The 25855-nt window shown below is 40.2% G+C and overlaps 1 protein-coding gene across 1 annotated transcript; it reads right to left on the minus strand.

Annotated features, from left to right (window-relative positions):
* Window positions 1-209: 209 nt before the first annotated feature.
* On the minus strand, window positions 210-10642 carry RHOBTB3 (Rho related BTB domain containing 3). The gene is made up of 3 exons (XM_015652084.3): window positions 10366-10642; window positions 9981-10197; window positions 210-1272 (listed from the first exon to the last, which is right to left on the minus strand). Coding segments are annotated over exons 1-3 (420 nt in total). The 5' UTR covers window positions 10368-10642; the 3' UTR covers window positions 210-1071.
* Window positions 10643-25855: the final 15213 nt, after the last annotated feature.

The raw sequence follows: 25855 nt of genomic DNA on the forward strand, positions 1-25855 counted from the left end.
CTGTCTGTACTTCTTAAGGGGGTGTTTACAAGTTGAATTCACTTTTTAATGGTCAGATCTGCTGTCAGTTCTTGGAAATGACTGATAATTGGTCAGGAGGAAAAACTTCCATTAGCCACCAGCAGCTTCAACTTCCCCTCTTTCTTCAGCTGTCTTAAAGGTAAAGCTACCCCATGATAGGGAGGAAGACAGAAAAAAAAATAAGAGGAAAAGAGAAAAAAACCAAAACACTAGAGGAGTCACTGAGTTTGGTGATTTCCTTTTCTTAAATACAAAGTGTAAGAAAATGCTTGGGGAAGACAAATTACCAAGATCTTGCCTTTAGAATGGTAGATTTATTAATCCTGTATAAGTCACAGCATAAAAGCTTTTGGTCATGATCAGTGAATTACTAAATGAAAGAAAATAAATATTCAAGTGTTATGGAGGTCTTTAACTGTCATTTATCAGTCACTGAGCTAAGAGATTTATAAGTAGAACCTTGGCAACACTGAGCATTCTATCCATAGAGGATATACTTCATATGGATTAATATTTCCATGTACCTTACAAAATAAATGTTTGCATCTACACCCATCATTACTCATTAAAAGGAGGGATGCTCAGAAACACTTGTTACAGTTAAGTGTCATGAAGTAAAAGACAAGTCAGGGTTGTGTTTTTCATTCATTGTCTTAGGAAAAAAGTCCCAGAGAATTTCAAGTCTTTTCCCACCCACTCTCCAGTGTTTTCAGACTGTTGGATGTAATTGTAATCTCATACACTAGAGATACTTTATACCCAAATATATGTTGCTTAATCCAAATTACTGGATTTAATCCCCATGTATGATGACAAGAAGAGTCATTGCAGAGGTCAAAGAAGGATAAATTGCCTTTCATCACTGGGGTTAATTAAAACAATGTTCTTGCCAGTACATCAGCCTAGAGAGCCCTAATACATGTGCATATTATTGTCATCCTGACAGACTAATTGTTTCTGTTTGCAGCATGGAAAAACATCCAGCTTCTACTGAAATCACACTATACCAAACTTCCATTTGAGATTTTATCTGTCATTACAGGAGGTTGGTTACATACCGTTTTTTCTTGCACCAATAGCAGAAATTATTACTGGAACTGAGCAGTGACTTAGTGCTTTTTTTACTGTTGGCACATAGTTGTCCTTTAGTTCTTGAAATGAAGTCTTGTCATTGACAGAGTATTTAATCACAATAATATCAGCTCCTCCAATGAGCCTGCAGGAAGTGTACCAGTCACTGTCAAATATATCCTAAAAAGAAAAAAAAACCAAAAAAACACTAATCAAGAATTTACTGTCTATAAAGAAAAAGATGAAATATTCTATATTCTTAATGAAAAACTTTACATAAGTGTTTCTGTTTGCTTAGATCTTATTTGAAAACATGCAACAATGAGCAGACTTCCTGCTTTGTAATCTCCTTGTTTGGAGAGCAAGTTGTTTGTTGTAATAAATCATAAATATTTTCCATGAATTCAGGGATTCTTCCAGAAGAATTAAAAATAGGATTTGTCAGGGAATATTCTTTTCAGGAAGAAACTTTGATGATTTAATTACTTTAAAATAGTTTCCTTTAGAAAATAAAAGCACCTTCAGTGGTAGAGGTTTTCAGCAATTCATACAAAAACATTACTAATCATACTATTTTAGGGAAATGGTTACACAAAACTGTCCTATGTACCTATGAACTTTTAAATACAAACTTAATAATTCAGTGTGATTTTTATCTGCCTCACAAGAGCTTCCACATAGCTTTAGCAGGTGTTAATGTCTTCAGGATAAGGACTTGAATCACATAGATTAACCTTCTTTTTCAACTTCACATTGCTCTGTGCTGAGGACTTAACCTTTAAAATTGATATTTTGTTAATTTACAGCTGTGCTGTATCCACATGCAGTATACAGCTATTACTTGTATATTTTTCATTAAACTGTAATTCTGCACAATTTCTGTTTTGCCTGGAGGTATCTCATAAATACCAGGGGAAACCTTGGCTTTGAATGTATGCTGAATTGAAAACTTGAGAAAAGTCTGGAACTGGTCCAGAGAACTGGAAAAAAACTCTGATAACCCTAACTACTATCACCTCTGTCCTGGTTTAGGGCAAATTTGGTAGAGAACCAACAAATGGGGTCCCTCCAGAAAACAAATTCTAGTGGCCCCTCCCCCAACTGGTTCAAGAAAAAGACTTCCTTGGAGAAAAGTGGAAAAAACCCATTTATTTAACAAAAACTGAATAATATTAAACAATAAACCCTCTCTGTTTGATGAGATAGCAAATCCAGAAAAGTCCTTTTCATGTGGTGTAGCTCAGCTCACTCATTCTCTTATCAGTCCCTCCGGCGCTGGAAAGTGCCAAGGCCCAGGCCCCAGCGGGCCACAGGTATGAGCTCCAGGGATTTGTCTGGGTTTCTGATTTGTCTGGAGCAGGTTTGAACAGATCCAAGAAAAAGGGAAAAAAACAGCCCAGGTATTGGCGAAGTAATAACGCTCACTCGCGGTGAGAGACTTCTCCAGGGTCAAGCTGTTCAAGTATAAGCAATTTATTATAAGGGTAAAAGGAGGGAAGACCCGTGTCCGCCACCAGCCTTGGCGTCCACGTGGTCTGGGGGAGGGGAGAGAGCACAGGTAGGGCAGGGGAGGTGAGGTTGGGAGAAGGAGGGAGGGAGTAAGAGAGGGAAAGAGGGAAAAACCAGAGGGAGAGAGCAGGGAGGACGGGAGGGGTAGGAGCAGGGAGAGGGGGCTGAGAGTTAAGAGTGGGGGAGAGGGGGAGAGGGATAAGGGGGAGGGGTTCAGAGGTAAGAGGTAAGAGTTAAGAGAGCGAAGTTCTTGTTACAATCCAATGTATCTTTTTCTATCTTGAATATTCTAATTCTTAGTAACCAATCACCATGAGACACACCCACTAAATAATTTACATACAACCTATGAGCTTCCCTATATTAACATACAGTGTTGCATTTTATACTCTACAGAGCTTTACAAGTTTTTTCCTTGCTTCTTTACTTTTGGACTCTTCTTATCAGCAGAAGGACATTGTTTCATCAACAGGGATTCTCCTCTAGCAGGCTAGGCTATTGTTCTTTGGTTAACCAGTACTCAGTATCCTATAACTCAAAGCAGGCTTTCATTTCTACTTTGATTCTAGCCTTCATATTTTCAGAATCTAGTGCTAAACAATCACATTCATAAGGTTTCCCTGTTTCACCTTCCCCAACATCCAGGGAACTTCTCTGCCTCAGCTAGCTAAAAACTAACAGCAAAGGAGAGCTCTGTCCCGCTGTCTGTACATGCTGCAGACACCACAGTCCACGAGTAGGATGTGGGGGAGCGAGGGCTCTTTCTGAACACAAACTGCGGCTTCTTCCCCCTTTTCACTCTCAGAGCCAGTCTTAGAGGTGCAGAACTTAATGTGTAACATAAAGAAGGTGACTGGGGATACAACCATCATAAAGTCACCCCAGGAAAACCTCTTAGAATAGAGACTTTTTTAGCCCTTTATGTACTTAAAAGGGACTTATAAGAAAGATGAGAACAAACTGTTTGGCAGGGCCTGTTGTAATAGGACAAGGGACAATGGTTTTAAATAAAAGAGGGTAGATTTAGGCTGGATATAAGGTAGACATTTTTTTACACAGAGAACAGTGAGGCCCTGGCACAGTCTGCCCTAAGAAGCTGTGGGTGACCCATCCCTGGAAGTGTTTAGGGCCAAGTTGGATGAGGCTCTGATCAATCTGGTCTAGTGGAAGGTGTTTCTGCCATGGCAGGAAAGAAAAAACAATTCTCAAGCACATGTTTCAGCAACCCCCCCATGGCAGGGGAGTTGGAATGAGATGATCTCCAAGGTTCCTTCCAATCCAAATCATTCAAGGGTTCTGTGATTCTATGGCAGCCCTGCACAGCATGATGCAAAACTAGAAGAACTTGGGATCTTGAGGGAAAAAAAGGGAAATTAGCAGTAATGAAATAAAGACAGTGTGAAAACAGGAATAAATGAGCACAGCAGAAGTGACAAACAGGCAGAACTCAAAGTTTGGGCTGGGAGGGATGAATGTGAGTTTGGAAGAGCAAGTCTCAGAAATAAGAATATCACAAATGGGAGTCAATTACATAAAAAATTAGTAATATCAACAAGTGGTGTTGTTGCTTTGTAACATAACTATTTTTGATCACTTCAAAAGGGTTATTGTTTCAAATCTGGTCTGCAATGCTCTTAACTACAAGAAGTAGCATGACCTTGACGGAAGTCAAAATCAGCAAGTATTTGCCTAAACTGTCAGTGCACATCATTCCCAATATAGGTCTTGACCTTACGAAGAAATAAGTCAGGAAATAAATTATAGTAGGTGTTCCCATTGAACACTACTTTCTTCTGTAATAGAAGCTTTTGTTCTGCAATAAGTAAACCACAATTAACAATTTATCAGGAATAGCTCTTATGTGATTAACCATGTTGAGAAAAAGAGAGGAGATCAAATGTACTGTTCTAGATATTTGGGTTTTTTTTGAAACAACTCACTTAGAGGCTATTCTAATCCCAGACTAAGGACAGTCTTAATTAGCACTTAATACAAATACTTTAGGCCCAATTAATAATATAACATTTACACCTAAATGCACATTAGCACATCTAGCAGTAAGACTACCAGCTGCAGTGCTTCGAAACAGCCATCTAGATGGATATTTGGAGAACTTGATCACACAAGCAGGCAAAAATTGAGAATTTTCAAGGAACAGCTTTTGTACACTTTAGTTGATGAAGATCTCAGTGGAGAATTTTTAATAGAGGTATATTTAACACAACAAAATATAAAGGAAAAATACAATACAACCCCAAAAATAACATGGAATATTTATCTGTTCTGTTCTGTTGGCAGACAGCACATCTGCTACTTTGCAATTTCTGCCCAGCTGACTGTCTTCAAGATCAACCCAGAATTGCATCTGCCCATCTCTACAAGACTGGAGACAATGGTGGTAACATAAGCAAAGTGTAGAGCACAGGTGCACAGCTTTAAGCATGAACAATAAAAAATACTTATGGAAAATTCTTATGGAATTTAATAGTGTATTTGTATATTAATTTTGTCATATGTTTGTATATTGTTTTTCACTCACTCCAGTGTACAACAGAGCTAAATCTCACATGCCAGGAAAATCCTCCAGAAGTGTCTTTGACAATGGGTTATTTGCACAAGACATCCCTGAGGCAGCATCTAGAGCCTCCTTCATTTTTGTTTTTCATGCAAAAATGACAGAGGTAATTTCTTCAGATGATGAACAGCTGTTCAAATTCAGGAATAACCTTAATTTCAGGTTCCATCTATGAAATTTTTGAACAGCTACTCCTAATCATACTTGCTGCTCCATTTCACAAGTCAACGGTTGGCAAAGGGAAGAAGTATCTGCACAGCTAAGGTTATTTTAACATGACCTTATTAATTATACTTCTGATGATGTGCAGCTCAGGACATCTTCATTTTCCTTGTATGCCTTCATTCTAAGTGTCTCGTAACATGTTCTTGCCATTAGTAAATTATACTTCTCAATATTCAATGTTGAAAATAAAGCTTTCAGAGGCATTGAAGATATGATTTTCCTAGAAAATCACATGATCCCACAAGACAACAATACTTCCTTTGTTAAAAATTGTTTATGAATGCCTTTCTCAATGGCAGTGAAATTCTTCACACAAATGCTCTTGCAATGCCCATGCTCTTTCTGGAAGTTGCTCATAAGTGTCCCCATGTCCAACCAGCCCAGCCCTCGATCTGAGGCAGCAATGCCAGCCACTCTTTGTGGGGAAGAGGGTGCCAGGACATCTGGTAGGAATGTTGCCCTGGGATTTCCCCAAAATCCAAGAGCACTGCATTTGGAATATTGGAGAGTTATCCCTCTCCATGATCCATTTACAGACCTGGTCTCCACTACCAAAACCTTCTTCAAGCTGATGTTCTCTACACCACATACCAGAGCCTTCCCTGCTTTTTTTTTTTCAAGATTCCTCTGCAATTTCTTATCAGGTCTGCAGCAAATTTTATGGGTGTACTCTGCATAATTTACTAGTCCCCTGAACTTAGTCACATAAGTCATCTGCAGGACAGATGGAAGGATCTCCTTTAGAAATCCCCCTAAATATTCCCCCCACAAAACAAAGAAAGGTCATATTGGCCTGTGTCATCCTCTCAGAAATTAATTTAATAGTATTTTTTACCAGGATATAATAATAACATATTTACAACATTTATTGTTGTAAATCTCCACTTCAGGCATTCCAGCTTAAAAATGAGAAGGGATGGCATAGTGAAAAATAAAGTTACATGCTGTCATTTTTTACTGAAACAGCAATATGTCTAGATTTCTAAAAATAGTAAATAAAATCTAAAAGTGGTTCAGATTCCTTTACCTTTAGACATGCTAAGGGCTGGCCAGCCTTGGCAGCACAAGAGCACAAGAATTTTGATAAAGAGGAAAAAGCCAGAGAACTACACTATGGATGATACTGTTTGCATAAGAAAGCTTGAGGGACTACTCCTGTTTGTGCAGTAAATAATTAAGAAAAAATACAAAAGGACTCAGGGAATGAAATTGTTGTAAGGGAGAATTAGAAAAAAAACCACAGAACAACTTCTCAAAATTGTAGTCAATATATTTAAGTTGCAGTTAATACATTTGTGTACTCGTGAGCCCCATGGAGGTCTGCAACTCTATGCAAGGCTCTGAGCAGACACAGTGGAGCATTCACGCCTCTGCAAGTATCTAATCCTGCACAAGGCAATCTCCAAAACCCAGCTGCTCTATCTTCCCCTTTTGTAACATTTTTTTACTTGATGATATGTGTAATTCTCTACAAACTGAGCAGTTCTTATAAAAAAGGCAAGAGCAAAAAAAATGTTGGGGCTTTGTTTCCCATGAGGAAAAGTAAACCCAAACAAACCAAACAAAAGCCACAAAAAAACCCAAACAACCAAAACCAGGTGGCTCTTAGTAAAAGAATTTTAAAAAGGCAGCAAGACCCCTCAGGCCCAGACAGAAACACTCTCACATCCTCAGGGTATTGCTCCAAGTAAGAGAGGGGAGAACAAGAGTTACTTCAAGTGCGGAACACTTACAAAGGACTTTTTATTACTTTTTATTTTGCCATTTATTGTCCAGCACTGCAATGAAATGAATCAAAACATGAATTACAGCTTCTGTGCTATGCTTAATTCTGTACTTGAGGAAGATCCACTTGCCATTAGATATTAAAAATTCTGCCTGCATTTTTTCTGCAGAAGCATGAAAAAATTCTGAGTGAAGTGGAATTGCAAAATACATGCAAGTCAAAAAATGGCATATCAGACTGTCAAATCCAACACAGAGTTTAATTAAAGCAGTCTTTTCCAAAGCAAATCTTAAAATTCATCTTGCAAATTATTCTTTATGAGTTACTAGCTCCACACAGAATTTTACCCCTCCAAAATTAGAAAAACTGACACATTCTTATTCAATATGCCTTATTATAGAGCAGCATAAGGATGCATTAGAAACTGATCAGCTATAAAAATCACAATATTCATGAGAGGTGTTAGCACATGTGTGTTTTCCCTAATTCTTTATGCCTTCTCTTATCCTACGTTTGCATTTTTTTAGAAAATATTTAGAAGCCACATGATTTATAAGGATGTGGGTGTATTGTGCATGTCCCCTGCATACAGCACACAGCTCTGCCCAAGCAATGCCACACACAGCAAGCCACAGTGGTACACCCAGACAGTGGCACACAAATAGCAACCTGTCCATGGAAACTCTGACATTTTTTCCCCAGATTTTGAAAAGTGTAGTGTTCCACTATGTCTCTAAAGCCTTCTGATTCTGCGTGAATTATAAGGGGACCCAAAATCAGCATTTCCATCCTGCACCCTGCAACTGCCAGGGGAAGGATAGCTCCTCACAATATGCAAGTTTGCACATTGGCAAACATGAATTCATTTTTGTTGACCTGCTGACCCTCCTGCAGACTAAAAAGGCTGAGCAGTGTCCTGGGCTGACAGACAGGTGCAGCAGCAGACTGAAACTCAGAAAAATTAAACTGCACAATCTGCCATGCAAAAGGATCCCTCCACTCACTGTGGAGCTCTATTTATTCAACACTGCTTTTGCAATCTGATTGCTGTGGAAGACGAAGAGCAGCTGGGCACCCTTGAATTTTGAGACTCACAATTATCAGTGTACTCAGTTGCCATGTTCATGTTCAGGACTGTCTTGCCTTAATCATATGGGTTTCATCTAGATGAGGTACAAATCCCAGGTAAAACACAAATATGCCTTGGGTTCAGGTGGTAGAGGCTGAAATACTGCAAGGCTCACCATACCATCACCTCTGTGTGGTAACATGAGACAGGGATCCTTTTCCATGCAGAATATAACTTGAGACAACATCTGCCAACATTTTGAATTGTTCTGTGCTGTTTCTGCACGGCCATAAATGAGCCACTGTGACATAGCAAACCTCAAGCACCCAGACTGTGGAAAATAGTCCTGTCCTGACTTACCCTAGCAAGGACACTGCTTTATGCATGACAAATAACCTCCTGCAGTGTTCAGTCCTGCTAACTGTAATGTCTTCTATGAAGAAAAAAATGCTAATTTTTCTTCAACATTCTTAGTAATGTATCTCCTGCTTCCTTTAACTGATGGAGGGAAAAAAACTTGAGGCTTCAGAAATGCAATGGCTCAGACTAGCTTTTGAATGGCAGAAATTAGAAGGTCTCCAGAACAGAACAACTTTGTTTTGCAGAAGGCTAAATACAACTACAGCAACATAAAACCACATCAACTCTGTCTCAAATTCATGTCCTTCATTCCCCTTCTCCAGCTACCCTCACTACCCTTTCCACCTCTCCTACCATTCTCCATCCCTCTGAAACAGCCTTTGGAGTCCCACAGACTTAATTTATATTCAGGAGATTTTACTCTTTGCTGCAGTTCTGTGACTCCAGTAAGCTGCACGTGCAGGTCACATGCAGCTTCACAGACTAGAAACAGGATCCCCCAGTCCATCTGAACTGGTGTCTGTAAGTGCAACTGGCAAAAAGAAATAAAGAACAGAAGGACGGCTAAACTGGACTGTTTAGTTTTAAGATTGTCATCTTCTGGTCACTTACTTCATGGAGCTGTTTTGGTTCCTGCAGATTCTCCAAAAAGTTTCCCTTACAGGAGTACAAAAATCACCAAAAATAATAGAATTATGGAGCTGACACTGATTATTGTTTTAATTTCTAAAAGCTAGTAAGTTGAGGGTTCTTTTTAAAACTAGTAAGTAGTCATTAATGTTTTAATTTAGATTATCAGTATCATTTCTTACATAATCATTGATCTGCTCACACTCAAAAGTAAGTTTTCTCACTTACTAACAAAAGTGCTGACAACTTGCAACAGTGCCAAAATTTTTGTTATTTGCATCAGATAAAGGTAATAATGTTAAGATGTGATTTTTCTTTCTAGGAGGAGTAAAAATACTCCCTACATTGTATTTTGCAAGTTATCAGATCTTTTGATGTGTCATTTTTCACAGCTGGAAAACTGCCTTTTTTTTTTTACAGAAAAATAAAATTTCATTTTATTGTTGACACTTATTTGGAGACAGAGCTTATGATGCAGTGTCACAAAGAAGGCATTCTTGTTTACCTCTGGATTATCTTTCACAAAATTTCCACTAAGCAACGCAGTTGAAATAAACATCTCCTTACAGGGGAGGCCACCAGGGGCTTGTTTATAAGAACCTTTTTTGTAGCACCTTTGAGACTTCCCAACATTTGCCTGGTTACATTTTATAAGTTTTTACTATATTCAAAAATTGAACTACTAATAAAATCCCACAACAATGAAAACCTTTTAAAATTAGGATATGTTTTCATTTTACTAGAACAGCTCACACTGTTAAGTGCAATTAAAAAGACTGAGATGGATCTCTTACCCAGACAGCACAGTCGTATACCACCAGTCTGACATTTCCAAATACGCAAGCTTGATACTCAGCAAAAACTGGGTTCCCAACTTGACTGGCAGAGAAGCTGCTGTCGATCTGAGAAATGAGAGCACTTCTCCCGAGATAGCTCCAGATCAGGCTGGGCTGCTGACTGTCCTCAGAAAAACCATCTCTTTCATTGCCAAAAGCTACAATATTAACCGACCTAAAAGAAAAATAATAAAGATGAAATTGTGTTAACAAAAATGAAGGGCGTCAATAAAGGGGAAGAAAATAAAATCCCTTTAAATCAAAACTAAAATATTCATCTTTCTGAATCCTTTTCCCTCCCTAGATTTTAACACCCTCCTGTAATCAACAGCAGAACACATACATGATCTCAAATCCAACAGCAGGGTGGGAGCAAAGCAGAAAAGAAGCCTCGAAAGGTTGCTTGCATTGTAAATCCCCAGAGGATTTGGCTTGTAATTCCACGCTCAGCCTCGCTGCGGTGACCTCGGGGATTCTTGCCGCATTCCTTTGGCTGTGGCCAGGCTGGATAACTTCGTGTTGGCTGTTCCAGACGATGGACTGCAGCCGCACGCCAGAGTTGCAGCAGCAGCAGAAGCAGCCGCAGTCGCAATAACAGCAGCAGTGGCAGGATCAGGATCTGCAGCAGCAGCAGCAGGATCGGCAGCAGCAGGATGAGGCGCAGCAGCCAGCAGGACAAGCAGCAATGGCAGCAGCCCGGCGTTGCTCCCCCGCTGTCGGTGAAGGCCAAGCAGCATCCGGCCGGGCGGTCACGGCCATCGCATCCTGACGTCAGAGAGCACCGCGGATGCGATGGGCACAGCGAGGGGACGTTCCGAGAGCAGCCAGGTGAGCAGGGGCAGGGAAAGGCACTGCAGCGCAGCCATGTCCTACTCCGCACGGCTTCTGCTGCCGCCCCGCAGAAACAGGACCAACATTCCCACCCTAGGGGACGGTGCCACCACTTGTCTGCTCGAGGAGGGGAACCTGGGACTGCCACAGCCAAAGGAGAGAGCAGTGTAAACATCCTCGTTTAAAGTATTTAATTTTTTAAAATAACTATTTAGATAATAGCTATCTTTTCAATATTAGACTGATAATTTCTTAAATGCCATGTAGGCTTTTTAGCTTTCATGTCATGTTTAAAGCACAATTTTCCAAAAGGATGCTCTCGCATTACATTAAAATAAACACAAATCACAGAATAGTTTAGGTTGAAAGGGACCTGTGAACATCACCTGTTGCAATCCTCTCTCGAGGGGACCCCTCTGTCCCACCCCCTGTGGTGAGAGCCCCGTGCCTCACGAGACACAGGCGGCGGAGGGGGTCCTGGAGTGGATACAACACGGACTCAAAGTATCTAGACACAGGAGGCCCAAACTTGCTCCGAATAATCCCGGGTTTATTGTCTGTCATCCATGCGGGGTAAGAAAGAGACCAAAATGCCCTGGGTCTTATCTCTTATACTAGGGGGTGGGGGTGATCGGGGGACACAGGGAAGTCACAGCCAATGGGACGGGGGGAAGGGAAAAGGTTCTCAGGTAGGAACTAACATTACACAGACTGAGGGTGGGTTTTATCCTTGGGATAGTCCAAGAATTTTAGATGGCACTACAACACCTCACCCTTTTCTGTTATACAAAAATGAGAAAGAAAGGAAGCTCTAGCTCATTTTGTCTTTTACCGTGAGCTTGCCCACCACTCATGATTGGTGGGCCAATTAGGTTTGTTTCCATCAGCTAGTTCCATGTGGTTAGCTTCTGAGGTAGTACAAATTACTCTACTAAGGGCCTTTAAAATTAAACAACGGACAATTCTAAATGCTAACACAATCAAAACCAAAACAACAAAAAACAAGATTTGTTTTGATTATTGAAGTCCACCATCCTGTGAGTCCCCAGCCTTTGAACAGCTTACTAAACCAGTCCTCTGATTCTTGTTTCACTTGTCCAATCAAGTTTTTCATCTCTTGGAGGGCTCCATGGACGTTGGGAGCTTTAGGGGTCAAGTTCAAACAGCAAAGTCCTTCAAATTCCTGGCATTCGTATCCATGCAGAAGCAAAAGAAAATCTATAGCCGCCCTGTTCTGGAGGGTAGCTTGTCTGGTAATTTCTTCATCTTCGAGGAGGGAGCTGAGGGCAGTGGATGTTAAGTTGTCCTGTTTCACTACCCAGCATTCTAACTGTCCCAATTCACCTAATGCCTGGGCAGCTGCAACGTATGGAAGAAATATGGATACAGCAATTCTTTTTGATTTTGCCCAATGAAAAATGTCAGAATCACAATTTGGATCTAAAATGTCAGTGTTCCTTTTGTAAATCTTGTGGGTTGAATTTTCTTTTCAAATCCATTTTTTAATTTGGGTTTGGTTAGGTGCCAACAGGGACAGCCTCCCAAAGGTACATGGTCCTCCTCAAAGGCAAGATGGGATCCCTGCCCATGCTCTATCTCCGCAAATCAGAAATACGCTTTTAGGGAGGGTTCTTGGATGTGAACGGAGAGGATCATATGCTGTGACGTGACTCCGCACACTACACCATTGCCTTGCCTTAAATTTGTTTCGATACTGTACTACGTGGTGATATAATTTAGGGTCTGTCAGTGTGTTATACATAAGGTGGATACAAAAGGGTTCAGGAGCAGAACCTAATAGCTCTAATTCTTGGGGTTCTTTTTCTGTTCTGGGCAATTTTGGTAGCCACTCTTCTACAGGGTTTTAAACTGTTACCATTCCCCGCTTACAGTTTTCGAGTGGCTGGGTGCTATGTGTTTTGGGATCTGTATTAAACTTGGGATCACTAAAATAGATGCACTACAACAATCACCTAGTCCAACCTCCAATGCAGGGTCACCTACAGAAGTTACACAGGAAATATACCAAATCCATTCTAAAAATACCATTTGCTGACACATACCACTGTATACACTAAAATTAAAAAAAAAAAAAACCAAAAAAAAACCAGAATAAAAATATTTTAGACATACTAGATGATACACAATACTCTGTTATGTGAACACATGCTGCTGTTAATCCCACGGACAAGAATTCATCTAAAACAGGATTTGATACGATTATCAACAGAATAATGAATGGAGCTTTGCTTGCAACAATCCATAGTTTGTGAAAAGTACTATTCCACTATTTGCAAACATAGGACATGACATTTGATGTCACTACTGAAGTTTGATACCCATACAGTGCTGAATGGCAAGTCCATGTTAATAAAACCTAAGAACTATTACCTAATAATGAATGCTAATAATTGTTTTTATTTTTAAAATAAATTTTACAGGGACTACTGAAAAAGGAAAAACCCAAAGAACAAAACAACAGGTAATTTACCAACCTGTTTGTTTTCACACATTTTATCCCATTCTAGCTTCTGCTTTTCAATCTAGTTTTTCTCTAGAAAACGAAAAGACAAATTACAAGTGGAGGTTGTCATTTTGTTACCTCCTGCAAAAAAAAATAGTGAGAATACATGTTTCAGGTAAGCTTTAAAAAGTATCACAGGAAACCACTGGTTTTTCTCCAGATGATCCTCTGACTGTGATGTATCACCCTCTACATCCAAAGCCTCAGTGGTGTCTAAACACTGGCTATATGATGTTGTGAGTCAACAGAGCACTCAAAAATTTGCAACCATGACTATTCATGCAGTTTTTAAAGGTCACTGAAGAGCCTTTGGAATTCTTAAATTTCCACTTGTAGCAACCTACCCACTGAAAATGAGGAAACCTGTGGGAGAAAAGTTCCTTACATCACTAAGGAGCCTGACTGGTATAGCTAAATGCATAAATAGCTAAATACATAAATAAATGTGGACATGCACAATACAGACACAAATACGAATACACAGATTTATATAAGCATATTAATATGTTTAAAACATATGCATGCATATTATAAATATGACACACTTACACATGCAAATATGGACACACATATAGATGTAACACCAAGAAAAAACAGACAAATAAATAAGGCAGTAATAAGGTAGGAATGATCAATTTACCCAAACTCTAATTAACATAGCTTATTCATTGTTGCAGACCTAGTCTTGCCCAGGTAGGAGTCTTGCCAAGGGTAGGATACCAACTGAGATGGAGGGTGACAGAGAACACTTGTTTTCCTCTCACTTCTTCCTTCAGCCACCTGGGGAACTACTTGTGACTGACGGAAGTATCAGCTTTGGTGAAGTGTGCAGATGGTGGATGGATACTAAGGTTCATCTTAGCTGATGAAAAGCACTTAAAGATTACATACTAAAATACACTGAACTGTTTTAGTAACTCATTTCCAGCAATCAGAAGACTGAAAACAATATTTTACAAGCAAGCATTAAAATTGGATGAGAATGCCATCTGTTCTCATGTCAAAGTAGGTCCATAACCCCATTTTTACTTGCATTGCTCAGGGATTGTGCAATGCGTTTCAAATAAACAGACAAACAAAACAGGAAAGAAAAGTAGTTCACTTTGGCAGGATAATACATACTACAAATAGGGAAGTTGTTTGGCACCCCTACTATAGATGCATTCTGCAAGTTAAATGGGCACTGCAAGGGAAAGCTGCAAAAGACTGTTAACTGAGAGGATTGCTTGACTGTTCTCTGGAAATCGGAAAGTTGAATAACCTGTGATCAGCAAACCTTTCAGCCAGCAGGCGTTTGCCATTGCTGATGACAAACAATGACTAAACTGCAGAAAAGGGAGTCTTTGTCAGAGTCCAGGAAGCAATCACATATTTGGTTCTGTGTAGTTTGTAGTGGAACATTGTTTTTTATTTTCAAACCATTTCCATTGTAGCTTTTGTGAAAAACAAGATTCACATAATAAATTATAAAAAGTTTAATATAAACAAAAAGACAATTAGGAGACAAAGGAAATAAAGCTAAGGGTGAAAAAGGCCAGGTGCCCTGGCACTTTGCCAGGAACACACCTGGTATCTTGGGAACATCCTTTTTATCCCATCCTTGTGTGAGGGTTTAATGCGTATTCAAACTTTTTCAAGAAGTATTTAGCATGTCCCCTCCCTGGTTCCGCCTATTTAGAACATGATCTGTATGGTTTTTATTTTTGCTGATCATCATTATTTTTTTGCTGATCATCATTATTTTTGCTGATCATCATTATTTTTGAGTTTGGTTTCCTGTCTTATGCAAATGGTCAGTGTTGATAACAGTCTGGGCCTCTCATCCTTCTGCTGAGGGCAGCTGGGCTTCATATCCTTCCCCCGCTGCCAACGGCCTGGTCTGGCTGCTGATAACAGTTTGCTCTCCATTTCCTGCTGCTGGTAACAGCCTGGTCTCCACTGTCCTTCTGCTGAAAGCAGCTTGGTTCTCCCATTGTCTTGCCTGTTGGAGTTATCTTGCCTTGTACTACGAAATTCCTTTAAGCTTAAAACTTGTTAGCAAGAGGAAAAGTACATACATAGCCAAAAAGTATTTAACATATAATATTCATCCTAATACTTGCAAAAGCCAATATCACAATACAGATTTATAACACTTTCCAGTGTGTACCTCAGATAAAGCACAGAAAACAAAGTCATTGATAACAAAGGGGAATTATATTTCCCAGTGCAAGGAGATAAGTGCAGGCAAATCAAAGAGGAGGATTTTTCCCTTGTGGAAGCTGTAGCCTTACATGCATTGATCCATGCAGAATTATTCAGCCTATATTTTCAGGACAGTGAGGAGATTTAATGTACTTGAAATCAAAGTCATTGCCAAACCTGCTCATTAGCTGAATCTGCACACTGCAGAAATCTACTGCTGCCGTTGCTGCTGCTGGTGTAGTCAGCTTCAGGTGCAAGAGAAAACATGTTCTTCTAGGAGAGGTAAATTTCCAGGTGTTTTGTTATGTTGGTTTTTTTCCAAAGATAGAATACATTTCCAAGTAACAGTAATACAGTGTTCAGGACCAGTAGTATTTTTCAGCATAACCATGCCAAAAAACCATGTAATGTTTCTCAAACTTGGAAGGAATTTATTTTCAATTTCCACACACAAATCACGGAACTGTTTGTGTTGAAAGGATCTTAAGGACCAGTCTGTTTCAGGGATGGCACAGACTCACAGCCAGAGCTGTGTCTCTCCAGCCCAACAGGTTTCACTGCTGACTCCTTTCTAGAGGTCACAGGTGGAGGCATCAAGTAAAAATGGCTTAAATTCTAAGGCTTTTGTATCAAGTTATAGAATGGCCATCCTTGGACATATTCAAGTTTCACTGAAGAAGTCCTTGCATAACCTTAGTCTTTTAGACATGCTTGGAGAGGAGGATGGGTTAGATGACCTCCAGAGGTCCCTTCTGACCTGAATTATCCCCTGACTGCATAAATCTCCTACTTCCTGGAGAGTGACCACTAAGCCCTGTCTCTCACTTCCTCTTCTTATACCAGCTTTCAACTCCAAAACCAACCTCTCATCCAATCTTGTGGCAACTTATTTTCATTATAAAGTTTAATAAGCTTTGCAAAAAGCTTCTCAAAGGCTTTTTGAAAATGAAAGAGGATTATTATGCCCACACAACCCACTTTATTGGCATACTTACCACCCTTCCTTCAGAAGCCAGTGATGTTGGACTTCACTGGAGCCTCTTCAACAGCTTCCCAACAGACTGTGTTCATCCCTGGATCTCATTTTCTGTCACAGACTGTGTCATCTCACCAGGAGTGGTGGCTTCTCCCATTGCTTTGGCATTAGCCAGGCCCTGCTGAAAGAGTTTTTGAATATATTTGTGGTCTCCAATGATACACAGACCCAAATATAATTCTTTTTTTTTTTTTTCTTACCACAGTTTCTGATAACTATCCTCAAAAATTTTATCTAATCCTGTCCATTTATTAATATCTACTTTTACTACTTCTTTTTTCTAGTCTTAGTGAAGTAATATCAGTGCTGATGCCCTGATGATTATATGCCTTTTATGTACCTTTTATGAATTCTCAGTGCCCTTAGCATGCATACTTGCAATTCCTTAAGTCTGATAACTTAGCATAGTCCTGGTATTGTTAGGCCAGAAGACCAAACATCCTAAAGGCCTCACAGTTGAAGGCCAGAAAGTCCTACACTATCTTGGGAAACTATCAAGGTACTTTCTAGAATACATCCTGTAAACTAGGATTAGAACCATCTAAGGGGGAATACTTCAGGATAAAGAGATATGCTATTTATTCAAACCGCTTATTAGAGCATTTTTGTTAGATGTGCTAATTTGCAAGGTCTATAAAATTGTATATGAAATCTAATGTGGGTGTGCATTTCAGCATATTCCACCTTGGCAAGGTGTTGCACTGTAAAAATCCTTATTAAATACTTAAGTAAAAACTCTTGATCCCTTAACCATGTCTGGTTCTTTAGGACCAAGGAAAAGGCATTAGTGCCATACTGAAACAAAAATATGAAGAGGGTGAGATATCATCTGATGAGGGGAGAAGGAAAAAGAAAAATGTCACTTTCAAATTTAAAACCAGATCCCATTTGTGGCAGAACAGAGCTGTTCAAGCAACTAGCAAGCTATGGAAAGCTTCTGTCCCTGTGAAGGTGAGATGTGGAAAACAAGAGCCAGGTCTGCAGCTGCAGATGTCCCACACAAGAACTGCCCAACAAGGTTGCTGCCTTTGGCAGTGAAAGAAACAAGGTCCTGTGCCATGAGCAAGGGACATGTCTGGTGCCTAAATGCCCCAACCTGTTCCAGAGGTGAAGGGGTGAAAGCACAACATGCTGCAGAAGAAGAAAACCTGCTCACAGTGGTGAAAATCCCCAATTGCAGATGCGGAGTTGCACCCTGCAATTCTCATGTCATAATTTAACAAGTGTTACAAATTGCATTAGAATGAAGGTCAAAGGATCCAATAAAAGTAGTTTATATGTTGTTTCTGCTGTTTTAGAAAGGGAAGCCATTGCCACAAGATGGACAAAGACCATTATGTCATGCAGAGGAGCATCACCCTCACTCCAGCTTGCCCTGGTTCCCCTCCCCAAGGCTTGTTAACTTGGACTTGTGCTGAGGCTGAACTGCAGGGAGAGGTGAGCATGAAGCAAGCACCATAAAGAATGGGGAAGCAGCATGTGATCCCCACTAGAGGGCAGGAAAAGATCCCTTCTGGGACTCCCTGGCCACACATACTGATCAAACCTCTTCAGCAAATCACTCCAGTCTGGGTGTCCTCTCCCACAAGGCACTCAAAAAAGTACCACCCTAGCCAGAGAATCTGCTATTTGGGGCCAGGGAAGGGATGGCATACACTTGGCATGTTTTGAAAGTTCCGAACTATTTCATTCCACCTTATTATCCCCCAGATAAGCGATGAAGACTGAGTGACCCAGCATGTGAATTTTACAGAGAGAAGTGCCTCAAACTACATAACGTGCTCCTGTAGAATCTCGGCCCTTTGCCTGCCCACACTTTTTTCAGTAACGTACAAGTTTCTATTTTTTCTTAATAAAATCATGTTTCCAATTTTCTTACTAAAAACATACAACAGGAGTGCAGATAATGCTCATTAGCTATGGTAAATTAAATTATCTAATAATGTCAGCAAAACATATGAGTTAATATCCATTTTAAGGAGAGAAAATTAAAGAACAAAGATTATACCTAGATACACAAATATCTGCTGTTGGAATCCAAAATAAAAGTCTCCCTGACTCCCTCAGGGAGAAAAAAGAATTAAAATACATTAAACCACATAGACATGAAGTAAGAATGTAGGTTTTGGTTTTAAGTAAGTTCTAATATAGCTTAAGTGCCTTAAGAGTCTGTTACCTAGTGAAAAGCCTTATTACCCAGTTTAAAGTTCAGTGATACCCTTCACAGATTCAACTTAGCCCTAGACACAATATAAATTAGAGTAAGAATATACGTTACACTTCTAGCTAGAACAGCTAGAACTGTATATGTAAACGTATAGTACCATATGTAAGATTTAGGTAAAAAGAACACTTCTTTTGCATGTTAGATTAAGCTCAGATTGGTGTAGAAAGTTTTTGTTTTAAAATTGTGTTTTCAGCTGATTGGAAATTTATTAATTTAGTCCCCTGTATTGAAACTGTGATACATTGCATGAACAAATTCATGCTAAAGTTATAATCTTGTCTGACAAGCATCCTAACATATTTCCAGGAAACCTTGCATGGAGGCCAGCATGAATATTCATCTGCAAGGGGCATATTTCTAAGAAAACTCCATCTGGTAAGATTATAACAATGTGCAGCACGAATATTCGTCTGCAAGAAGTGTATTTCCAAGAAGCCCAACAAGATTATGACATAGACACCCAAAACAGCATGAATATTCATCTGCAAGAAACGTATTCCAAGGGACCCTTGAAAAGCCTGAAAACATATAAAAAGCGCCCTGGAACAGGCACAGTTTGTGAAGCATGGTGAAGTGATGCTATAGAACCCCTCCTTGTCTCACCCAACACCGTTTGCCTGGTTCAGTGCCGATCTGACTTTTGCTTGTGGCTTTTTATGATTTTATTTTGATTAGAGAATAAATTCCTTTTATTAATCAAATTGGCTACTCATTTATAACAGATTGGTGATCCCAACGTGATGCAGCTTCAGGTTTTGTGACTCTTCCTCTCCAATTGTGGGGTGTCCCACTATTTATTAGTGGCCTGATGGTGTGGGAGACCAGCAACCCCATTGCACTCAAATATTGAATTAAAGTAAAAGCCATAAGCAAAAGAGAGAAATGAGCTCGGCGCTCCCAGGGACCCACAGAGGACCCAAAGAGTGGTCCTTGGTGTTATGAATGCACTCAAGAGAGCGAAATGATTCAATCAAAGAAAATTTTATTAATTACAGCAAGCAAGCAGTAAGCAAAAATCAGCGCTGGGCGACAGGGGAGTCTCCGCTCCGCCAACTGCCGCGCTTCCAATTTCCGTGTTCTCCCTTTTAAGTGATCCGACTTCCGGGTTACGTGTCCTTTCTCGGGTGCCTCTGTGCATGTATCTCCAGTTGCTAGGGGGTCTTTTTCTGCCTTCTGGTGGTCATGGGATGAAGATCAAGAGTCTTCCTCAGTCTTATCCTTTTGACTTTCCTTCGCTGTTTCCTTTTAAGGCTTATCTTGGTAACTTCCTGAAATTCAAGAAGACTCGCAAGGCCGTAAATGATTATACAAGCGTCAGCAGCCTTCAACCTCATCCTGATTTCGCAAGGCACAGTTTTGCAAAGCATCGCATCTACATGTTGAGGCGAACAAAAGGTCTCTATTTATCACACTCGGAACTGCGGTATATTCTACTTGTAATTCTATGTGCACATAAACTCACGTGGAAAACAAGAGACCGTAAGTATCACTGGTTGAGTAGGTGTGACTGAATGTATGAGTGAGATATGACAAGAGTCACGGAGCGAAAGTGGACTCCTGACGAACCGCAGTTCCTATATCCCTTGAGGGGTTAGGTTGGTGAAAGGGGGAAGTGATTTTGAAGAGGCTCATTGCAAACTTAAAATCCAAACTTTGGGAGAAGGAGTTTGGACATCAGTTATGGAGGGGGAGTTAAATAGGAAAGATACACTCCCAGGAACTCAGGAGACAGGTAAGTCTTTTAGTCTAGGACTGGGAGGTCCAGGGAAGAGAGGGAGAAAATAAAAAGAGAGCAAATTACAATCAGAACTCTGTGGGATGGTCCCCCACTGGCTGGGAGATTGGCAAAAACAGAAACGGAACTGACTGGGTACGTTTGAATTGAAATTGAAAATCAGTACGCGTGACTGAATAAGACACAACAGAAACTGCAGAGTAATTGCAAACCATACCCCACAAGTGCATTTTTGTTTTGTTTTTTTCTTTTCTTGGGATCCTGCTAAGGACCTGGGAATTGAGAAGGGGAAGGGATTGAGAATTAGACTGAGACATTTAATAAAATGGGACAGAAAAAATGCAAAACACAGAGAGGATTCCAAGAAATGTCCTCAGGAGAAAGGAGAGAAATCCCAAAAATTCCACCATATAGCCCGCTGGGGTTTTTTGTTAAAAAAGTAGTAAGACTGGCCCTCAAAAGAAGGGAAACCTAAAGAGAAGATGATTCTTTATTGCCTGGAAGTTTGGGGTGGAGGGGAGGGCAGAAGAGATTAGAAACCATTTGATCTGGCCCATCTTCCGGTCCTTTGAAGGCTGGGTCTGTCAAGCTCTAGATATGTATGTAAATAGTGAAGAACCCTCAGATCAGGAGGAGAGAGACTATGCAAAGATATGGGTAAGATCGGCAGCTAGGTTATTTACCGTTAAGACCAAAAAGACAGCTAAGACTGAGGACGAGGCTTGGGATCTACTTAACAACCTTAGCCTGTAATATATGTTGGTATTATTCGCGTTTTATTGTACATGTATAGAATCAGGTATAAAGCATTTTTTTCATGTATAAAACACAAACGTCTCGGGATTGCAAAAGCTGCTGCCGGGAACCCAGGAAGGAGGAGTAATTTGCAAGAGAACAAAGACAGCACTAAGAGAAGATGAGTCCACCCAGGCAAGATGAGCCTACTAATGACCCAGTGATTAATGCCTGATACCGATTTAGTTTAATTCCTCAGGACCATGCATCTTAATGTCCAGTTCCCAAAAATATACTCAAACTCTCTTCCCTTTGGAAATCTCATCAACAGACTGGCAGCAGAAATATGAATATGTAACAACACAAGAAGCACAAAAAAACTGGAGCTGCAAAGCCTCAGGCCAAAAAAATGGTATAAAATTCAGCTCTCCAAGGGACAGTTTGTGAACTTTGGGGGAACCAATGTGATAGAGGCTGGTTTGGAGTTCAGCCAGTGCCACCCCCAGGCTCAACGCTGACTTTGATTGTGGCTGTTCAGAAATTCAATTTTGCAAATTTTTCAATAAAATCCTTATTGATAAAATTTGGCTGATTTAATTTATAACACTCCCCCATATCTGGCGCCTCAGCCTCAAATCATTCATCCGACCCAACCCCCACCTCAGCCTGGACAGATCACAAAACCAACAGCTCTCCCTAAGGTTACTTACTCTCCCTCTCCAAGGAGGACAAGGAGAAAAGTAAGAGAAAAAATTAATAGTGAGAATAATGAGAGTGACGAGGATAAAAAAAAAATGACACAACCTCCCATTAAGAGAGGTACCAACAGCACGGGGGTGGGGGGGTGGGGTGATCGGTATGTTAATGTCCCCCTTAACATTGGGGATGTCTGAGACTTCAAAAAGGAGATGGATGACCCCCTGGAGGTGTCAGACAGGTTAGACCAGTTTCTGGGACCCAATATGTACATGTGGCATGATATGCAGGCTATACTAAGGACATTGTTTACTACTGAGAAGAGGAAATGATAAGACAGGCAGGAATGAGAGAATGGGAGCACAGAAATTCACAAGGGGTACCTGGAAATCAATAGTGGCCAAACCAAAGATGGGGTGGGATGCTCGGACAGAAGGGGGTCATTGAAACATGACAAATTTAAGAGATATTATTAAAAATGAGATTCACTTAATAAATTATAAAAAGAATTTAATATAAACAAAAAGACAATTAGGAGACAAAAGAAATAAAGCAAAGGGTTAAAACGGCAGGGTGCCCTGGCGGATTGCCGGGAACACACCTGGTATCTTGGGAACACCCTTTTTATCCCCTCCTGCTGTGAGGATTTTATGCATATTCAAAACATGCCCCCTTCCCTGGTTCCGCCTTCTTAGATTATGCTTTTGCACAATTTTATTTTCTGCTGGTCAGCATATTTTTTTTGCTGGCCATCATTATTCTAGCTGGTCAGCATTATTTGAAGTTTGGTTTCCTTTCTCCTGCAAATGGTCACTGTTGATAACCATCCGGGCCTCTCATCCTTCCTTTTGAGGGCAGCTGGGCTTCATATCTTCTGCTGATAACAGTTTGGGCTCTACTGTTCTCCTGATAAGCAGCTTGGGCGCCACTGTCCTTGCCCTCTGGGGTTTCCTTGCCCTGTACCTAGGAAATTCTTTTAAACTTAAAACTTGTTCGCAAGAAAAAAGTACATACATAGCTAAAAAGTATTTAACATATAATATTCATATGTGAAAGCCAATATCACAATACAAATTTATAACAATATGATAATACAAATGGGTCCGAGAAGTTGTTCCCTGGGGACAGAACATCAGCAAAGTATTTGAAGAATGCCAGAAAAAAGACAATCTCCTACAGATTGGCTCAAAAGATTACGGCAAAGCCTGTGAATGTATTTGGGGGTAGACCCTAATTCTCCAGTAGGAGAAACATTGTTAAAAACACAATTTGTTGCAAAATCCTGGGAGGATATATGAAATAAACTCGAAAAGTTGGAAAACTGGCAAGAGAAGGGATTACAGGAATTACTGGGAGGAGCACAGAGAGTTTATGTAAAGAGGGATGAGGAAAAACAGAAGATTCAAGCAAAAGTATTAGTTGCAGCTGTTACAGGAGTTCAAAAGCAAGACGGCCCCTGAAGCCCTGTAAGATCAGTACAGAACCACGGAAGCCAAAAGAAGTAGTCTGTCCCACAAAAAGGGACATCAGAGAGTCCTCGGAACAGACGTCCTGGATGCTATTACTGTAAGAAAAAAAGGATATCTAAAAAAGAATTGTAGAAAAGGAACGCAAGATGACAAGATCTTTCAAGAAGACTTGGGGGGTCAGGGGCTCTTTATTTTGGGGTCCAAACCACCACCTGCGCCCTTGATAAAATTAAAAATAGGACCCCATAAGGAGGAGATATCTTTTCTGATTGATACAGAGGGTGAACAGAGTACTGTCCAGAAATTGCCAAAAGGAGTAAAGGAGTGAAGATACAATGATAGTAGTGGGGGCAAAAGGAGAACCCTTTAAAGTCCTGGTTATTCGAGATGTAGAAATAGAGTCAGAAACTAAGATTTGTTTAGGAAATACGTTGCTAAGTGAGGAGATTATAAATTATTAGGAAGAGATCTGATTGTATCTCTGGGAATAAGCTTGACAGTACAAGAAAAAAACCTTGTAGTAAATCTGTACAGACTAACTCAAGAGGATGAGAGTAAAATCAATCCTCAGGTCTGGCAAACACAAGAAAAAGTTGGAAGGTTAGAAATGGAACCAATTTCCATTGAAATACGAAGGCCAGTAGACCCAATTAGGGTTGAGAGGAATTTCAGGTTTGTCTTTATAAACAAGCTGTGGGTCCCCTGATAAGATGCAGCTATCAGTGAAAGACAACAGAAACAATGGGATGGATTCCACTAAAAGATGAAAGAGGCACTGAAAGAGCACCATGAATTCCACAAAAATTAAGAATTAAGAAGGGATTATGCATTTCAGGGTGGGGGGGTTGGGAGGGGAAGGTATCCCAGGTATCAGGCGTTCCAGGAAGTCTGTACCTCTCAAGTCCCTCAGCCTATGGGGAAAGAGAGAAGGGACAAGCAGCAGGGAATTAGGATAAAAAGGAGGCTGTGCCCTCCAAAAATTTGAGAGACCCCAGGGGAATGCCCCATGGCCTCTCCCTTTATTCGAATAAAGGAAAAAAGACTCCTCTGTCTCCTTTTTGGACATAAACCTCTGGTGTTTGTGGATTAATTTTCCTGACAGGGTCAAATAATAACCCATTTCAATGGAAGAAGAAAGGGGTTAAAACCTGTAATAGATGAATTAATAAAAAGGGAGACTCTGGAACCTTGCATGTCGAGGCACAACACCCCCACCTTACCAGTACAGAAAACTGACGGAACCTATAGGTTAGTTCAAGATCTGAGAGCAGTCAACCAAATGACAAAAACATGTTTTCCAGTGGTTGCAAACCCATACACCCTTCTGAACCAAATTCCTCTGGAAGACACCTGGTATAGTATGTTAAATCTGAAAGATGTCTTCTGAACTTGTCCATTAGCAAAAAATAGTCAGGATTATTTTGCTTTTAAATGGGAGAACCCCGATGCAAAAAAAACCACAACAGCTTAGATGGACAGTCCTCCCTAGGGGTTTGCTGATTCTCCCAATTTATTTGGACAAGCACTGGAGCAGCTACTAAGTCAGTTTGTGCCAACAGAAGGAATCAAGCCCTAGAAGTATGTTGATGACGTATTTAATAGCTGGTCAGAAGGAAGAAGTCAGGGCAAACACAATAGCATTGTTAAATTTCTTAGGGAAGAAAGGGTTAAAGGTATCAAAATTGAAGTTACAATTTGTAAGGTACCTAGGGCACTAGATTACAAAAGGGAAAAAGAAATTAGACCCTGAAAGAGTAGCTAGAATTGTTGCATTACCACCCCTGCGGACAAAAAGAGAAGTTAGACAACTATTGGGACTTTTAGGGTATTGCAGGCAGTGGATTGAAAAGTATAGTGAGAAAGTAAAATTCTTATATGAGAAATTGACTACTGAGAAAGTAAAATGGACAGAGAAAGATGAAAGAGGATTTAGAAAATTAAAGGAGGCTCTTATAAGGAGCTCCAGTATTAAGCCTTCCTGATGTAAAGAGGCAGTTTCAACTGTTTGTAGATTTTAACAACCATACTGTTCATGGAGTATTAACACAAGATTGGACCAGAACTAAAAAACCTGTGGGGTATATGTTGAAGCTTTTAGACCCTGTAAGCTGAGGCTGGCCCACTTGCCTACAAGCAATAGTAGCAGTGGCATTATTAGTAGAAGAGGCCAAAAAGATCACCTTCGGAGCCTCACTAATACTATATACCCCCCACAATGTAAGAAGCATTTTGTAACAGAAAACAAACAAATGGCTCACAGATGCTAGGCTTTTAAAATATAAGGCTATACTAATTCATTCACCTGACCTGGAATTGTGTATAACTACTGCTCAGAATCCAGCACAGTTCCTATCTGGTGAGCCGTTGGAGGTATATAATCATAATTGTGCAGAAGT

This window comes from Parus major, chromosome Z (assembly GCF_001522545.3).
Source record: "Parus major isolate Abel chromosome Z, Parus_major1.1, whole genome shotgun sequence".
Lineage (NCBI taxonomy): Eukaryota > Metazoa > Chordata > Aves > Passeriformes > Paridae > Parus > Parus major.